General features: G+C 35.0%; 1 protein-coding gene across 2 annotated transcripts in view; it reads right to left on the bottom strand.

Moving 5' to 3' along the window:
- Positions 1-886: 886 nt before the first annotated feature.
- PRKAA1 (protein kinase AMP-activated catalytic subunit alpha 1) overlaps positions 887-16,908 on the bottom strand; it is a 59,334-nt gene continuing 43,312 nt past the window's right edge. For both annotated transcript variants that reach the window (XM_044664160.1, XM_044664156.1), the window contains 3 exons: positions 7,976-8,462; positions 7,044-7,170; positions 887-2,303 (listed from right to left, as the gene is read on the bottom strand). In XM_044664160.1, coding sequence (XP_044520095.1) covers positions 2,059-2,303; positions 7,044-7,170; positions 7,976-8,462 — 859 coding nt within the window. In that variant the 3' untranslated portion in view covers positions 887-2,058. The remainder of the gene's footprint in view (positions 2,304-7,043; positions 7,171-7,975; positions 8,463-16,908) is intronic.

Raw genomic sequence — 16,908 nt, 5'->3', positions numbered from 1 at the left:
CACAAAAAAATATAAATTGCTGAAAAGATATAAAAAAAGATTAAAAACCATTTGCATCTTGACTCCTTGTATGTCTTCAACATTAGTAAGAATTTGCAGACTACAACAAATTTGTGAAAGTTTTGATGAGACCTTGACATATACAACCAAAAGTTCAGTTCATTTCAAAGAGATCCCAGCTTTTAAGAGCAATATACTGCAATAAAGTCTGTGCATTTATTATACTATTTGTACAAGTGCAATATTAAAATATCTTCAAAATAAATCTTGATTACTAGAAGGGATCAAAATAACTTAAAGAATATATCAGAACTGAATTTTATATGATTAATAAAGTATTTTAGAAAGTTATATTTAATTGGTTCCTTTTCCTCTGCCATATTAGCTTATATAGACAGTATAGTAATGTCCCCTATATTATATATGTGCTCCAAATCTTCAACTTTAGAAATATAATCTTTTGCTAACCTCCAAAAACATTATGCTTCATTTGAAGCACATGTGTCAAAATACTGTTCTAAAGATGAAAGGCCATAAAGAAATTTTTTAATGAGATTTTGTATCTATATTAAGTGGATATATTAATTTGTTGTTTAGTTCAAATTTAAAATTAATTACAGCTACCCCTAGACCTAAAGCAGCAATATATGCTTCATTTCAACTCAGTGAATGTTACTAAATTATTGGAGTTGACTCTAGTAACCACTTATATAAGTTATCATGATATTCAAATGAACACACTATCTATCATCTGATTAAACAGATACTCACTGTATTTGCCTATAGCAAACCTAGTAAGTAAAAGTACTTAAAGGAAAGAAACACTTGAAGATATGGAACAAGTTCTGTCATCTATAAAAAAAAATCAAATTGAAAGTAACATATATAAGGCAAGAATATTAGATTCAGCATTTATTTATTAGCATACACATGATATCAAATTCCTCTAAAATGGCTTTAAGTTTGTATTTACCATAGCTATATGACACCATTATTAAAAAAAAAATGAATTCTTCCAGCTATAGAAACAGGTTTCTAAAAATCAGATCTTGAGGTGGATTAGCATTTTCTTCAGTTCATATAATGCTATTTTTTTAATTAATGAAAACATGGAACTAGTTTCAGAAATAAGATCCTTCAGAAAACTTGATTTTTTTCGAGATAAATTTTATCAGAGAAATAAAACCCTAAATATCTGAGCACTTAAATACTCTGGGTAGATGTTATCTGCATTGTCAATTTAAAACAGATACATAATCAGTTGGTTAAAGACTCATGCTTAATTTAATAATGAATTGTCAAAATAATTATAAAAGGTAAATAGGGTATTTTTAAAATTGGAGAGCACTGCCCAATGTCTTATTTACAGTGTATGCCAAGTCATCCCTTATGACTGAAAAAGCAACTTATATATAGAAAGTATTAGCACTTACTATTAGAATAAATTCAGTGCCATGAGTATCTGAATGCTGAAGTACTATCTGTGCTTGGACTTCTCAACCTGGACTAAAATGAGTGCATTTTATGTCTTTGAAGTAACAATTTTCAGTTATATTATAAGGTACTGAAAAGGATAGTCATTCAGAATGTTAAAATGGCTGGATAATTACTTAAAGGACAAGCAATTTAAAGGAGTTGAAAAACAATCACTTCTTTAGTTTTCTAGGGACCAGTAAGCAAGTATTTATTGATTTACATTTTGAAGCAAATTTAACAAAAAATAAGAAAAATATAAAGGCCTTTGAGGTAAAACAGTAATATTCTACAAAGCTCAGTGTGCAGTAAAATATCCAAAACTAGTGAGCTTAAGAGATCTAGAATTCATTGTGTCTTTTGTATTATATACCCTATACCTGTGGAAGAATGAACAAAATAATCACAATTAACTTCTGCACGTTAGCCATTGAACTATTAATCACTTTCCAATCTCTGTGCAAACTGCATTCAGAATGGGCTATTCTTCTCAGGGTCATAATTATAACTTGATTACAAATGGAAGCATTTGGCTATGATTTCTGCATGCTTATTGCTATGAAAGAAATAAGCAAACATTTATGTTTATTGTGCAAGAATTTTAATAAGATTTGCACACATCTCAAAAAACTCTATTGTGTGACTTCCTGGCCTTGGGGTTAAGTCAACTGTTGAAGAGTCAAGTGAAGTAACTGATGAGGTAAGGGAAACATCTGAAGATCTTCCTTGGGCTTCAGCATCTGAATCATTCTTTTGGCAAGATCGATAATTGCTCACAGAACCCGATCTTTGAGGAGTAGTTGTTCCAGATTTGGCTTCGGTAATTTCATCTAGAAAAGAAAATAGCTTAATTTAATTTCAATTTTGAAGATGAAAAAATTTTTGGACACCAAGATTATACCTGACAAACTTGTTAAAAAACTGACATTTTTTCTGAGCTAAATCAACCTCAGCCATCAATGGTTTGTACCCCTTTAAGACCCATAGAATCATTTTGGTAATCACCAGCTAGAGTCAAGTACATTCTGTGGCTATGAAATAGTTTTGTCTTATAAAAAGTTAACTGGGATTGAACCCACACTATGGTTTCATTAGCACCAAATACATTCTTGATCATTCCTAGCAGTAAGATAATTCTACTGTATGATTCTTTATAAAAACAATTCCAATTTCAGCTTAAATTAACTGAGGAAAATCTAAAAATAAGAAATATAACTTAAAAAAACCACAACAGAACAAAAGTATTACTAGCAATTCAATCTTGTATTCATTCAACCAGCTGTGAATAAAAAAGTTTTGAATGAGAATAAAAAGGGGGGGGGGCATTATATAGTCAAATATATCATTCCTTACCTGTGTCATCTAACATAATGTTAGATAAGCAGATAATCAGATGATTGGCTCATAGCCCATCATCCCTACTATAAACATAATTCAAAGGTCATATCCTACTGATAGCAGATCATTAGAGTAATGTATACATAGAAAAGACTACAGATTTCTACAATATATAATATATCTGTATTATACAGCAGTCTTATACAAGCTTAGAAAAAGGCATTACCTTGAAATTTCCAAATTAAATTATTTCATTAAAAGTTAAAACTTTCAAATGATGGACTAATATGGGAGCACTTAAAATTAAAACATTTTTATAATGCTTAAAGGATAAAAAAAAATTATCATCTACAGGTCAATTATACAACCTAGTCTGAAGAATTAAAGTGATAGACTTGTCTCAGACACTTCCTAGCTGTGTGAATCTCGACAAGTCACTTAACCCCTATTGCCTAGCACTTATTGCTCTTTTGCCTTGAAACCTGTACTTAGTATAAAGTCTGAGAAGGTAAGGATTTGGAGGAAAAAAGAGAGAGACTGAGACAGAGAGACTGAGGAGTGGACAGAGAAATAAGAAGAGAAAAAGAGAGACCAGTGTCATGGAAACCCAGAGAGGTAAGAGTATCCAAAAATGCACAGCAGTCATCAGTGTCAGATTAGTTAAGAAGTTATGCATGTTGTAAAAAGGCCATTAGCCTCGGCAATTAAGAAGTAGTTAGTAACTTGGAAGTGGGGATTTTTCAGTTGAGTGATGTCAGAAACCAGAATTCAGTGGGATTAGAAGAGAATCAAAGGAGGAAATTAAAGCACTGAGCATGGATGACTGGCCAGGTTTACAACTTTGAATAAATCTTACTACTACTCCTCACTCTCAACCATCCTAGTTCCCAATTCCATTACCTCTTCTCGGGATTTACTGCAACAACTTATTTGGTCTCCTTGTCCCAAGTCTTTCCCCATTCCAGTTTGTCCTCTAAACAACCCTCAAGGTGATTTTCCAAAAGCCCCTCTGTTTAATAAATCCCAGTGGTTTCCTATGACCTCTATAATAAAATTTAGATTTCTCTAGCATCTAAAGTGCCTTATGAGTTGGTCCCTTACTTCTCTTCATCCACTCTATGGTCTAGCATTATTGATTGCCAAGTTGGCAGAAGATGGTCCAATACCTGGAATCTTACACCTACTGGAATCCCTTGTTTCCTTCAAACTTCTGCTCAGATGTCATCTTTTACAAAAAACCTTTCCTAATTTTTCCAACTACAATGTCTTTTCTCCCAAAATAACTATGTGTGTGTGTGTGTGTGTGTGTGTGTGTGTGTGTGTGTGTGTGTGTTTTGTTGTTGTTGCTGTTCATGCTATATCTCTTATTATTAGAATTCAAGTTCTCTGAGGGTAGCAACTGCTTATCGGTCAATATCAGTTTTGGTCATTATTTTACTAGGCTTTTACTTTCCTGAATAATTCTGTTTTAAGAAATATGATTTAGGGGGCAGCTGGGTAACTCAGTGGATTGAGAGTCAGGCCTAGAGACAGGAGGTCCTAGGTTCAAATCTGGCCTCAGACACTTCTCAGCTGTGTGACCCTGGGCAAGTCACTTGACCCCCATTGCCTACCCTTACCATTCTTCCACCTAGGAGCCAATACACAGAAGTTAAGGGTTTAAAAAAAAATAAAAAATTTTAAATAAAAAATTTTTTAAAAAAGAAATATGATTTAGGTCATGGTGTGCCTCAACCAATGTAATAACAAACCACTTTTCACTGTCATTCTATTGTGACATTTTATTCATACAAGTATAGCAAAAAAAAAAAACACAAATTGTTCTCCTAATTTTAAAAAAGGAATAAAACTTTCATGTCATAGCCAAAATCCACCTGCATCTCTCCATTAGGGAATGACTTTTCCTTACTTTCAGTCAACACAGCCCATTGTTCCTCTCTAATTTACAGTTACTGTCAGGTACTATATATGTATATGCCTCAGTACTTTATATTAGATCTTACCTTCCATTAGGGCATTGTTTATATGACTCATTCTGACCCTGTGTCAAACATATAAACAATCATGGTTCCTAATTAAATGCAGCTCCTGAACAAATGCAGCAACTATGCACCTATACCCATTTCTGGGATCCCCAAGTATAAGTTCAGACCCTCACCTGATTTCTAGTCCCCATAAAGAAATTCCTCTATCAGACTCTGCTATCAATAAGCCACTTGAGGAGTTTTCCTCTCATGTCTGAGTCTGATTAGGAATGGACCTATCCAATTTGGAACTATGCTCAAAGGGCTTTAAAAGACTATCTGCCTTTTGATCCAGCCATAGCACTGCTTGGATTATACCCCAAAGAGATAATAAGGAAAAAGACTTGTACAAAAATATTTATAGCCACCCTCTTTGTGGTTGCAAAAAATTGGAAAATGAAGAGAATGTCCTTCAATTGGGGAATGGCTGAACAAATTGTGGTATCTGTTGGTGATGGAATACTATTGTGCTCAAAGGAATAAAGAACTGGAGGAATTCCATGTGAACTGGAATGACCTCCAGGAATTGATGCAGAGTGAAAGGAGCAGATCCAGGAGAACATTATACACAGAGACTGATACACTGTGGTAAAATCGAACCTAACGGACTTCTCTACTAGCAGCAATGCAAAGATTATGAGAAAGAAAACTAGCCACATTTAACTGTAGGAGGAGAAAACAAAGAGGAAAAACAACTGCTTGAACACACGGGCTGATGAGGATATTATTGGGGATGTAGACACTAAAGGATAACTCTAGTCCAACTATCAATAATATGGAATTAGGTCTTGATCAATGATACATGTAAAACCCAGTGGAATTGTGCGTCAGCTAAAAGGGGTTAGGGGGGCTTGGGGGAGAGGGAAAGAACATGAAATATGTAACTATGGGAAAATATTCAAAATTTAAATTAAAAAAAAAAAAAGACTGGCCCTTGCCCATATCTGGCATCAATTACCTGTTCTCAACCAAGCCAATGTTTAAGGTTTAAACTTCCCTACTCAGAACCCGCTCTGTACATGGACTTTAAGAGATCTTTGCCACCCTATGTCTCCTTCATATGAATGCTATTGGTGCTGTAAGTCGCCAAATATCTGCCCTTGTAGTCACATAGCACACGTGTATGAATATGTGTGTGTGTGTGTGTGTGTATGTGTGTGTGTGTGTGTGTGTACACATGGCACTTTTGTTTTTTGCCTGCTTGGTGTGTTATAGAGCAATATGTGGCATACTTATACTGGTTTCCTGAGTACTAATTTTCTTTAAATCCTCAAAACCAGTTCTTTGCTCCAAACAAAGCCATGAGGCCAAAGAAAGCACCATCTACTGACAAAGAAGTGACAATCTAAATATGCAAAATGTGACCCATTTTTAGATATGGTCAATGAGGGATTTTTTTGGGGTTTGTTTTTTTTTTGCTTCATGAAGCTAATTTATTTTAAGAGTTTTCTTTTTCTTTTTTTTAATATAACAGGCTCTTTTTTTATTATAACAGGCTCTTCCTTCCATAGGCTAATGAATTCTTTCCTTTCCACTACCAAAATATAATATTTTAAAACAGAATTTCTCTCCTTTCCTAGGCCATGGAAGAATATAATGCAGCCCATCTAAAAATCTCTATCATTAACAAGATTTAAATCCAGCATGTATCTTTTCCCACTTTTGAAAGCTATAGTGAAAAACAAAGTCACAAAGAAGTGCTAAAGATTAAGATGTATCCATAATTCAGAGGGAAGCTACTCTCCTATGGAGTTCCCAAAGCTTATTCCTCCCTTGTTCTCCTTCTTTCCTTCCAGTCCTCTTTGATGGATCTAAACAATGACTCACAGTTGGTAGTAGTCCCAAAGCAGCATGCTGCAGAAGGAGAAGCATACTTACAAGCCAACAAGGAAGAGGGAAAGAGCCAATAATACCAGTAATTTGTATACAGAGATAACAATTATCTCTGAGTATTTATTTAACATGGTCGATAAAGTTTCTGTCTAAAAGCAAAAATACAACAAAAATTCACTCTGAGATCAAATTACAATTAGATTAATAGTCCAGAGTAAAAGAATGTTCATATATTGTCATGAATGTTAAGATGATTGATACACAAAATCCCAAATCACATTCCCTTTTGGTTTCTGTAAAAGAATCAAAACTTTAAGACACAACAGATTCTCAGGAAGCCTAAACTACTCACATTATTTGCTTGCAACTACATACCATCAATGCTTCGGAAGTCCAGTAAGTAAGTCCTACTGTCCACCTGGTATAACTGTAGACTCATTTTTGAGTATGTGCTTGTCACAGGATTCTTCCTTCGAACACGCAAATAGTAAGGGTTTACAACCTAGCACACCAAATGAAAAGGAAAAATCACCATATATAATTCTTCGTTAAGACAATTAACATTATCAGGCACACAAAAAATAAACATCTTGTGTACTTTATTGGGCATCAAAACTCAATAGAAACTCCTTCCCTAATAATATAGAATTACACAAATAGAATTATAAAACTGCTCATATCCCTTTGACCCAGTGGTTCTATTAATAAGATGCTAATGACAGAATAAAAATCAAATATGTCCATAAGTATTTCAAATAATACTAATCATAATAGCAAACCACTGTGAATATACTCTGTGTCCACTCCTGGGAAAGAAGCTAGATGCCCCAGTGGATAGAACACTGGGCCTGGAATCAGGATGACCTGAATCAAATTTGGTTTCAGATGCTTAGTAGCTGTATGACCCTGAGCAAGTCACTTAACATTTAAACATGTCTGACTCTTTGTGATCCCATGGACCATACTGTCCATGGTGTTTTCTTGGGAAAAATATAACATGGTCAATAGGGCCATGAAGAGTCAGACACAATTCACAGAACAACCACTATTGAGAAGAGTTGGAAAAACTGTATAGTATCTGAATGAAAAGTTATTGTACCATGAAAAATAATAAATATGAGATGCATGAAGTGATACATGAAGCAAAGAAAATAAGGCAGAACCAAAAGAAAATATGCACTGACAACTATGTACAAGCAATAAGAACAATATTCAGATACATATGAAGAAAGTACAAAAGGAAGACAAAGAAATAAAAAGCAAGATATTTAAACAAATCATAGTTATTTTTTAAAAAATCATCGCACCTTCCATTCATAATCCAGTTGTTTAATTGAGCGACAAACTTCTGCCATGATATCATTTGGTCGACTTTGACTTCGAATTCCCAAATGCCATTTTGCCCTCCTAACACCTTGGTGTTTGGATTTTTGAGGATTCAATTCATCCAATGTATGGCGTGACCTTGGTGTTTCAGCAACCAAGAATGGCACTCTTTCAGGATGTGGACGAGAAAAATGGTGATCATCTAAGAAAGAATCTGGTGGGCTTGTAGCCAAGTAGAAATCTTTGGCCTCGTTCATTATTCTTCTGTTATCTATTATGAGGTGATAAGCAACTGCCAAAGGGTCCTGGTGGTTTCTGCTATATAGACAGCTGAGAACCTCTTCTTCTGTACATTCAAATTTTTCACATACTTCTTTTAAGGCCTCGTCATCAATCATGGTTGAACTATATGATGGATCCTCAGGAAAGAGATACTTTGGAAGGTCTTGTTTAAACCACTCATGTTCCCTACATTAGAAAAAAGGAACAAAAATCATGAATTCAAAGATTTTAAGTAAAATGCATGGTATACAAATAGTAATAGTTTGTACACTGGTTTAAAAAAATTTTTTTAAATTTAAATATAAATCTCATAGTCCATGCAATGAAAATGCTTCTTTTTGTATGGTATGGGGAAAATAGTAATTTTTGAACAGAAGTAGAAATGTACTCAATTTAAGTACAACTAAGAAACTAAAAATGTCCTTTCTTTATAAAGAACCATAGCATTAAAAAAAAAAAAACAGTTAAGAACTGGTCATATATAAGTTTCATTTTGTTTTTTAAATTCAAGTATGATTTCTCAGTGCTAAATAAAAATACTATTCCTTTTCATTGACAATTTTAAATTAGAGGGCAGGTAAGTGACTCAGTGGATTGAGAGTCAGACCTAGAAACAGGAGGTCCTAGGTTCAAATCTGGGCTCAGACACTTCCTAGCTGTGTGACCCTGGGCAAGTCACTTAACCCCCATTGCCTAGCCCTTACCACTCTTCTGCCTTGGAGCCAATACACAAGATTGACTCCAAGATAGAAGGGTTTAAAAAAATTTTTTTTAATTATTGATTTCAAAGAATTATATTTTTAATTTTCCTAAGATAAAACAAATGTTATCAATAGAACACTTTTTAACATTTGCAAAGTGCTTACTTTATCTCATATTTTCTCACTTGGTGAGTTGAATAAGGAAGACCCACTTGGTGACTTTGGGCAAGTCATTTAACAGCCCAGAGTCTGTTTTCCCATCAGTAAAATGAGGATTAGAATTTGTCTCCTGGGATTGTGGTAAGAATAAAATAGGATAATACTTGCAAAGTTCTCTGCAAAACTTAAAGAACTATATAAATACCAAGTATTATAATTCTGAGAGGTATATACTACAATTATCACTACTTCCATTTTTCTGATGAGAAAACCAAGGCTTCAGGAAGTTAAAGGTGGCTTGGTCACACACCTAATAAGTGTCTGAGATGAATTCTAAAATAACTCTCATTTTTTGCCCAAAGACTTTTCATCTGAAGTTTTTGAAGAGGGGAAAGAATCATTTTCTAAGTATTACAGGAACTGAATAATTTTTCCCTTTCCATTTATGCCCCACCCCCACCCTGCCAATTAATTTCCTATCCATTCCTACTAACCCTGGGCCCAACTTCCCTCTATACTTTTGACTTTTTCAAATAAACACTCATTCTCCTTCAGAAAAATGAATAAAGTGGACTTTCTAAGAGGAGAGAAATGAGAACTGGATAGAGGTCAAATCAAAGTCTACTGTATGTTCACAAAGATCCCCCAAACAACATAACTTATAACAAATACTATTCTGATCTTCAGAACCAAGTACAAAGGTAGTGGCAGCACAAGAGAACCAACATTTGACAGTAATTTTTCCATAAGTATTATATGCATGCAGCTTTTCTACATAATCAAAAATAATATCTAAGGAAATTTATGGTTTAAATTTCATTTTGAAGACCACAAGGAAGTGTACTATTACTTGATAAATCAGTATTTCCAGATAAAATCAGTCAATTAACAAACACTTATGAACATACTATATGCCAGGCACTGTGCTCAGCACTAGAGATAAAAATTAAACAATCCCTATTCTTGATGAGATTACATTCTACCATGGGAGACAATACGTATATATATAAATAAAAGCAGAAAAAGTATAAAAGAAATACAAGGGAGTTGGGGCACTAGCAGTTGAGGGATCAGAAAAGATTTTGTAAAGAAGGTAGTGTCTGCACTATATCTTAAAGGAAATGAGGAATTCTTATGAAGCAGAGTGAGTAGGCAGTACATACCAGGCATGGAAGACATATAATCAGTGCAAAGACTCAGAGATATAAAATGAAGTACTGTGTGTAAAAACTGAAAAGCTTGTTTGACTGAATTAAGAGTGTCTGTGTGTGTGTGTGTGCTGGGTTGAGGGAAGCTATTACAGTGGGAGAAGTCATAAAAAGTAGCCTAGAAAGATAGGCGGAGGCCAGGTTATAAAAGTTTTACAGGTAAGGGCAGTTAAGCTGCCCTTCAAGGTTTTAGAGAAGATTTTCAAGGAGCTGAAGGTACTTTCTCTAATGTCACCAGTTTGAGACCCTGCTAGTTATAGTTCCCTCACTGTTGGCCTGCAGTAAGTAGCATCTCAGTTCTATTTAAATACTAATTAGCTTTTATTCAAGGATATTTACTTCAAAGCTATAGCAAGAACTAATTTAAACATTTCCCCCAAAACTTTGGGGACACACTCTCCCTTATATTATCTCAGTCTATGGGGATACAGGGCTCACTCAAAGCATAGCTTCTACATAACACTGATCCCATTAAGTTCATATCCAGATGAGATACGGCTAATGGATCAGTCTTCTATCTCATCTGCCACTGGTCTGAGTCCTAAAAGTCACATACTGTGCTATTTGAGGCACCAATGCTGGTTGCAAAACTCAGCATGAGACTGGATTTCCAGAATTCCAGAGGCTGGCTTTATTGACTTTTTGAAACTCATACAGTCAGAGTCTAGCTGCATGACTAAGTCATATAAGCAATGCTCTCAAGATGAGAAATTACAGAACTACCAATATGCAATGGTGGAAGGAGTTTCTAATATTGATTTAAACTACAATTACAGATTTTTCTTAAGCCTAAAAAGGTAGGCTAGAGCCATATTGTGAAAGGTTCTTAATGCTAATTGGAGAAGTTTTTATTTTTTCTTACGGAGAAAGGAATGATTTTTTAAGAAAGATTATTTTGGCAGCTTTGTTGGAAGATGGATTAGAGAGTTCAATCAATAAATAAACATTTATTTAGCATTAACTATGTACCTCAAGGACCATGCTAAGTGCTAGGGTTACAAAGAGGGAGAAAAGATGATTCCTACCTTCAAGGAGCTTATAATCTAACAGGAGAGACAACATGCAAACAAATATGAACAAAAGGAGCTACATACAGGATAAATTGGAAGTAATTAACAGAGGGAAGACACTAGACTCAAGAGGCATTGGCAAAGGCTTCTTGCAAAAGGTATGATTTTAGTTGGGACTTAAAAGAATCCAGAGAGGCTAATGGAGGACAGAGTGGAGGACTGTTAGTGTTCCAGGCATGGGGGAATTAGAGAGAACAACCAAAGCTGAGAGATGGACTATCTTGTTCACGTAATAGCCAGGTGGCCAGTGTCACTGTATTGAAGAGTATGTGTCAGGTGTGTAAGAACACTGGGAAGTTAAGCAGATACCAGTTATGAATGGCTTTGAATGCAAAGCAAAGAATTTTGCAGAGACAATAGGGAGCCACTAGAGTAAGGGGATGACATGGTCAGACTTGCACTTTAGGAAAATCACTTTAGTGGCTAAATGAAGAATGGTTTTGAGTAGGAAGACACATGAGGCAGGAAGACCCATTAATAGGTTCCTGAAATAATCCAGGTGTAAGATAATGAGAGCTTATATTACAGTGATGGCAATGTCACAAGAGAGAAAGGAGGTTAGAAAGATATTTCAAAGGTGAATTTATGTACCTTGGCAACATTTTGGATATGGGGGGGGGGGGGAGAAGGAGGGAATGAGAAACAATTATGAATACAGGATATCTATTAGAATGTTAGCTTATAGGACTGGGAGGATGGTGATATCATGCTTTCTTTAGCTATAGGGAAAGTAGGAGTGGGGCTTGAGAATTTAAGCATAAAAATGAGAGTCAATTTAGAATTCTTAGTTTACGGCAGTGGTTCCCAAACGTTTTTGGTCTACCGCCCCCTTTCCAGAAAAAATATTACTTAGCCCCCTGGAAATTAATTTTTTAAATTTTAATAGCAATTAATAGGAAAGATAAATGCATCTGTAGCCATCATCACTCCCCTGGATCACTGCAACACCCACCAGGGGGTGGTAACGCCCACTTTGGGAATCACTGGTTTATGGTGTCTTAGTGACATCTAGTTTTAGTTGTCTAAAAAGCAGCTGAAGATGTGAAATTAGAGGTCAGCAAAGAGGCTGGGACAAGATAGGTATATTTGAGAACAGTCAGTAGAGATAGTAGTTAAATTCATGGGAGGTAATGAGACCATAAATTGATGTGGTAAAGAAGGAGAAGAGCCCAGGAGAGAATATTATTAAACAAACACTCATGGTTAGTGGGCACAACATGGATGACTATTCAGCAAACAAGACTAAGAAGGAGTAGTCAGACAGGTAGGAGAACCAGGATACAGTGGTGTCCTTGAAAGAAGAAAGTATCAAGGAGGACAAGGTGATCAAAAGTGTTAAAGGCTGTTGGAGTGAGGTCAAGAGGAGGATTGAAAAAAGGCTACTGGATTAGCAACTAAGATATCACCAGAAAATGGAGGCACCTATTATAAATAGCCTCTTCAAAAAGCAGAGGAGATATAGAACAACAGTTAGCAGGGACAGAAGGATCAAGTGAGGATTTTTTCAGGATAAGTGAGACAAGAACAAGTTTGTAGGCAGGAAGGAATGGGCCAGTGGAAAAGCATAAATTAAAAATAAAGAATAGAGTAGGGATAATACAATGAGCAATCTGTTTGAGGAGATGGGAAAGAATGGGATTGCTTAAGCAGGTACAGTTAGCCTTGGTAAGAAGTAAGGTCACCCAAAGAATTGGAACTGAGGGGCTGTTCACCATTTGGGAGATTACTGAACAAATTGTGGTATATCATTGTAATGGTATAATATTGAGTTATAAGAAATGATAAACAGGATGAGTTCAGAAAACCTGGAAAGACTTATATGAACTAATACAAAGTAAGGGGAGCAGAACCAGTAGAACAAGTGTTTACAGTAAGAGAAATGGTGTATAATGATTAACTGTGAAGGACTAAACGATGATCAGCAAAATAAGGTCACAAAATAATCCCAAGGGACCCATGTAAAAAAAAACAAACCACTATCCATAGCCAAAGAAGGAATTGTTGTAAGCATGCCATCATTTATTTTATTTCCTTTATGAATTTTTTTGTATGTGTGATATGTATCTCCTGTCATGGCATGGGGAATATGAAAATATGTATTGCATGAAAGCACTGGTATATCAGACTACTTAATTACCACGTGGTGAGAAAGGAGGGAAGAGGGGAAGAAAAGGGGAGAATCTGAAACTCAAAATGTCAGAAAATAATTGTCAAAAATTGTTTCTACATGTAAACTGAAAAAAAGGGGGGGGGGGGAAGATTGCTAAAAAAAATAAAGCCACTTCATCATGTGCACCAGGATTGAAGAAGAAAAGAGTGACAGAAGGCACATATATGAATGATAAGAGATGAGAAAAGGGGGAGAATAGCCTCAGTTTTTTTTTTCTGTAAAGAGGTAAAAGATGAAAGCCAAAAAAGTCCAATTTGAAGACTTACATAGTTCAGGTGAGAAGAGATGAAGAAGTAGGATGGTAGCTATAAATGAAAAGAAGGAAATTAATAAAAGGTATAGTGTTGAGATAGAATTTATAAGACTTGTTAATTAACCCTCAGTGAGAGGGTAGTGTCAAGGATGACTTGAAAAACTTGTGAACCTGAGTGACATCACTGTTCCTTACTTGAAATAATCAATCAGCTGACAAATCTTACAGTTTCTATCTATACAAGATATCTCTTGCATCTGACTTTATCCTTCTGCTTACACAGTCACCACCTTAGTTCAGGACTTCAATAACTTTCAGCAGTACTACTGTAATGTACTCCTAATTGGTTTCCTGGCTTCCAACCTTTCCTCACTTCAGTCTATCCTATATACAACCACCAAAATTATTTTCCTTAAGTGCAGATGTCACTCCCCTTCTAAGAAACTCCAGGGACATTCTATTACCTTCAGGATAAAATATAAATGCTGCTAATTAGCTTTTTAGACCTTCAGAAACTGGCCCCAACCTACTTTTTCCACTGCACTTTGTATTAGTCTTTGTCTCATAAAAAGCAATTTAACGAAACTGGCCTTTTCTCCAATTCCTCATATATAACATTCTATTGCCCATGTCCATGCTTTTGTTCTGAAATTGAGTCTCCCCCTGCATGCCTGAAATGTCCTCCCTCTTTACCTACACTTCTCAGAATATCTCTCTTCCTTCAAGGCATAGCTCTTACACCACCTTAGATATTGAAACCTTTCCTGATATTCCAACTTTTAGTGCCCTCTCTGCCTACCTCGTAGTACAGACCTGGCATATTAAGCAAATGCTTAATAAATGCTTGTTAAATAGTTGAAAGGATGATCATGTCTTACAGCATCAGAAAAAGGGAAGTTTGGAAGAAGGTAAAAGTAATGAGTACAGGCAACTTTTTCTAGGACTTTTATCTTAAAATGAAGGAGAAATACAGGATAATTGCTTAAGAGGAGAGTATAGTTAAAGAAGGTTTTATAAATTAAGTGAGCATATCTAGAGGACAGAGAAAAGTTAGCTGGAGAGAGGTTAGGAAGATGATTGTTAATAAAAACCCTTCCAACTTATATTCTATGATTCTGCAACCATGCAATTTCAATAGTAAATGTAAGTTTCTAACAAAATTCAAGATGTAGACTGGCTTTCATTCAAATGATGGTCTATCCTATGATCTTGAGGCCTATTCTGGAAGTGGTACTCTGTCACACGCAATGACTATTAATAATTTAGCACTACTTTCAGAATGGCCTATAAATGTGATAAAGAGTAAGAGGAGGAGTTATACTAGGACAAAAAATTACTTATAAAAAAGACAGAAGTGAAAGCTTTGCCAGTAAAATGTTTTTTGTTGTTCAGTCATTTTCAGTCATGTCTGATTCTTCATGACTTCATTTGGGGTTTTCATAGCAAAGATTCTGAAATGGTTTGCCATTTTCTTCTCCAGTTCATTTTAAAGATGAGGAAACTGAGGCAAATAGAGTTAAGTGAATTGCTCAGGATCACACTGCTAGTGTCTCAGGCTGGATTTGAACTCAGGAAGATAAGTTCTTCCTGATTCTAGGTCTGGCGCTTTATCCATTGTGCCATCTATAGCTGCCCAAAATGCTTGAGCAAGGGTAGTGGGGAGTAATACAGTTACTGGAGCTTAAAACTTAAGAGAATCTTTAAAAACTGGAAGGAACCTTAGAAGCCATTTAACTTTGCACTCAATATAAGAGTTCCTATTATACTGATACTAATGGTGACAGGTTGCTATTTATCATTGGCCTATATCTTCTTTTTTTTTAATGTATGGATGCTTTTTGCTTTTCTCATCACATCTTGTATCTCTGCCTTCATTTCTTTCTTCTCCCCATATGATGGGTCCTCTTGTTATGAAGATTAAGTATTTTTTATAATTTAGCAAAATCAATTGACACAACTATGATAGCATAGTAGACATTCCACACCCATATTCTCCCTCCTATCTAATAGAAGAAAGGATCTGCATTTTCTCATCTTGTCCCTAGAGCCTAGCATGGTTATTACAATTATACAGTGTTCAGTTTTGTTTTATTGTTGTTTGCACTGTTGTAGACATTATGAATTTTACTCCACTCTGAATCAGCTAATTTAAGTCTCCCCGTGTTTTGCTGAATTCCTCAAAGTGACTATTTCTTACACAATAATATTACTCTGTTATATTCACATTCCACAATTTAGCCATTCTACAACTGATAAGCACCAGTGTTTCTAGTTTTTTGGTTCCACAAAAGTACTATAATGACTATTTTGGTTTATGTGGGGCCTTTCTGTCTGCCTTGAGGTTGGAGCCCACTAAAACAATTTCTGAATCAGTCTACTTTAGGTTGTGTTTTTTTTTTTTAAACTTAATTACAGAATGGCTGGACCAGTTCACAGCTCCATCAACAGTAAGTATAGTGCCCATTTCCCCTCAGAAATGGCCATTTCTATTGTTTGTCATTTTTGCAAGTTTGCTAGATGAAACTTCAGAATTGTTTTAATTAGAATTTCTCATCATCAGTAATTTGAAGCAATCTTTCATTTGGTTAAGATTTTTCAGTTGTTTTGAGAACCATCTGTTCTTATCTTTGACCATTTACCAACTGTAGAATAATAGCTCATGGTCACTTTTATTTCTGCTAGTTATCTACATATCTTTAATATCAGAATTTTATCAGAGATATTTGATGTAAATACTTTTCCTAATTAATATTTTCCCTTCTCCCAGATGCACTGATTTTATTTCTGAAGTTGTTTGATTTTATGAAATTGGAATTTACTATTCTTAACTTCCAAAATGGTTTCTTTTCAGATGCTATTCCTTATATTCGTCCAAATAAAGTCTGTTACTTCATCTAGCTCTCTGCAAAGTAACTCCTTGGAAATCTGACTGGCCAAGCACTGCATATGTATATTAATTTAGTTTCTATCATCATTTTATTTAAAACAAAATAATATTTATGTATTTATTTTTGTTTTTTGTTTATTTTTTTTAAAACCCTTGTAATTCGGTATATTGTCTCATAGGTGGA

Source organism: Gracilinanus agilis, chromosome 1 (genome assembly GCF_016433145.1).
Source record: "Gracilinanus agilis isolate LMUSP501 chromosome 1, AgileGrace, whole genome shotgun sequence".
Taxonomy (NCBI): Eukaryota; Metazoa; Chordata; class Mammalia; order Didelphimorphia; family Didelphidae; genus Gracilinanus; species Gracilinanus agilis.
This window is presented reverse-complemented; position numbering and strand designations above follow the sequence as displayed.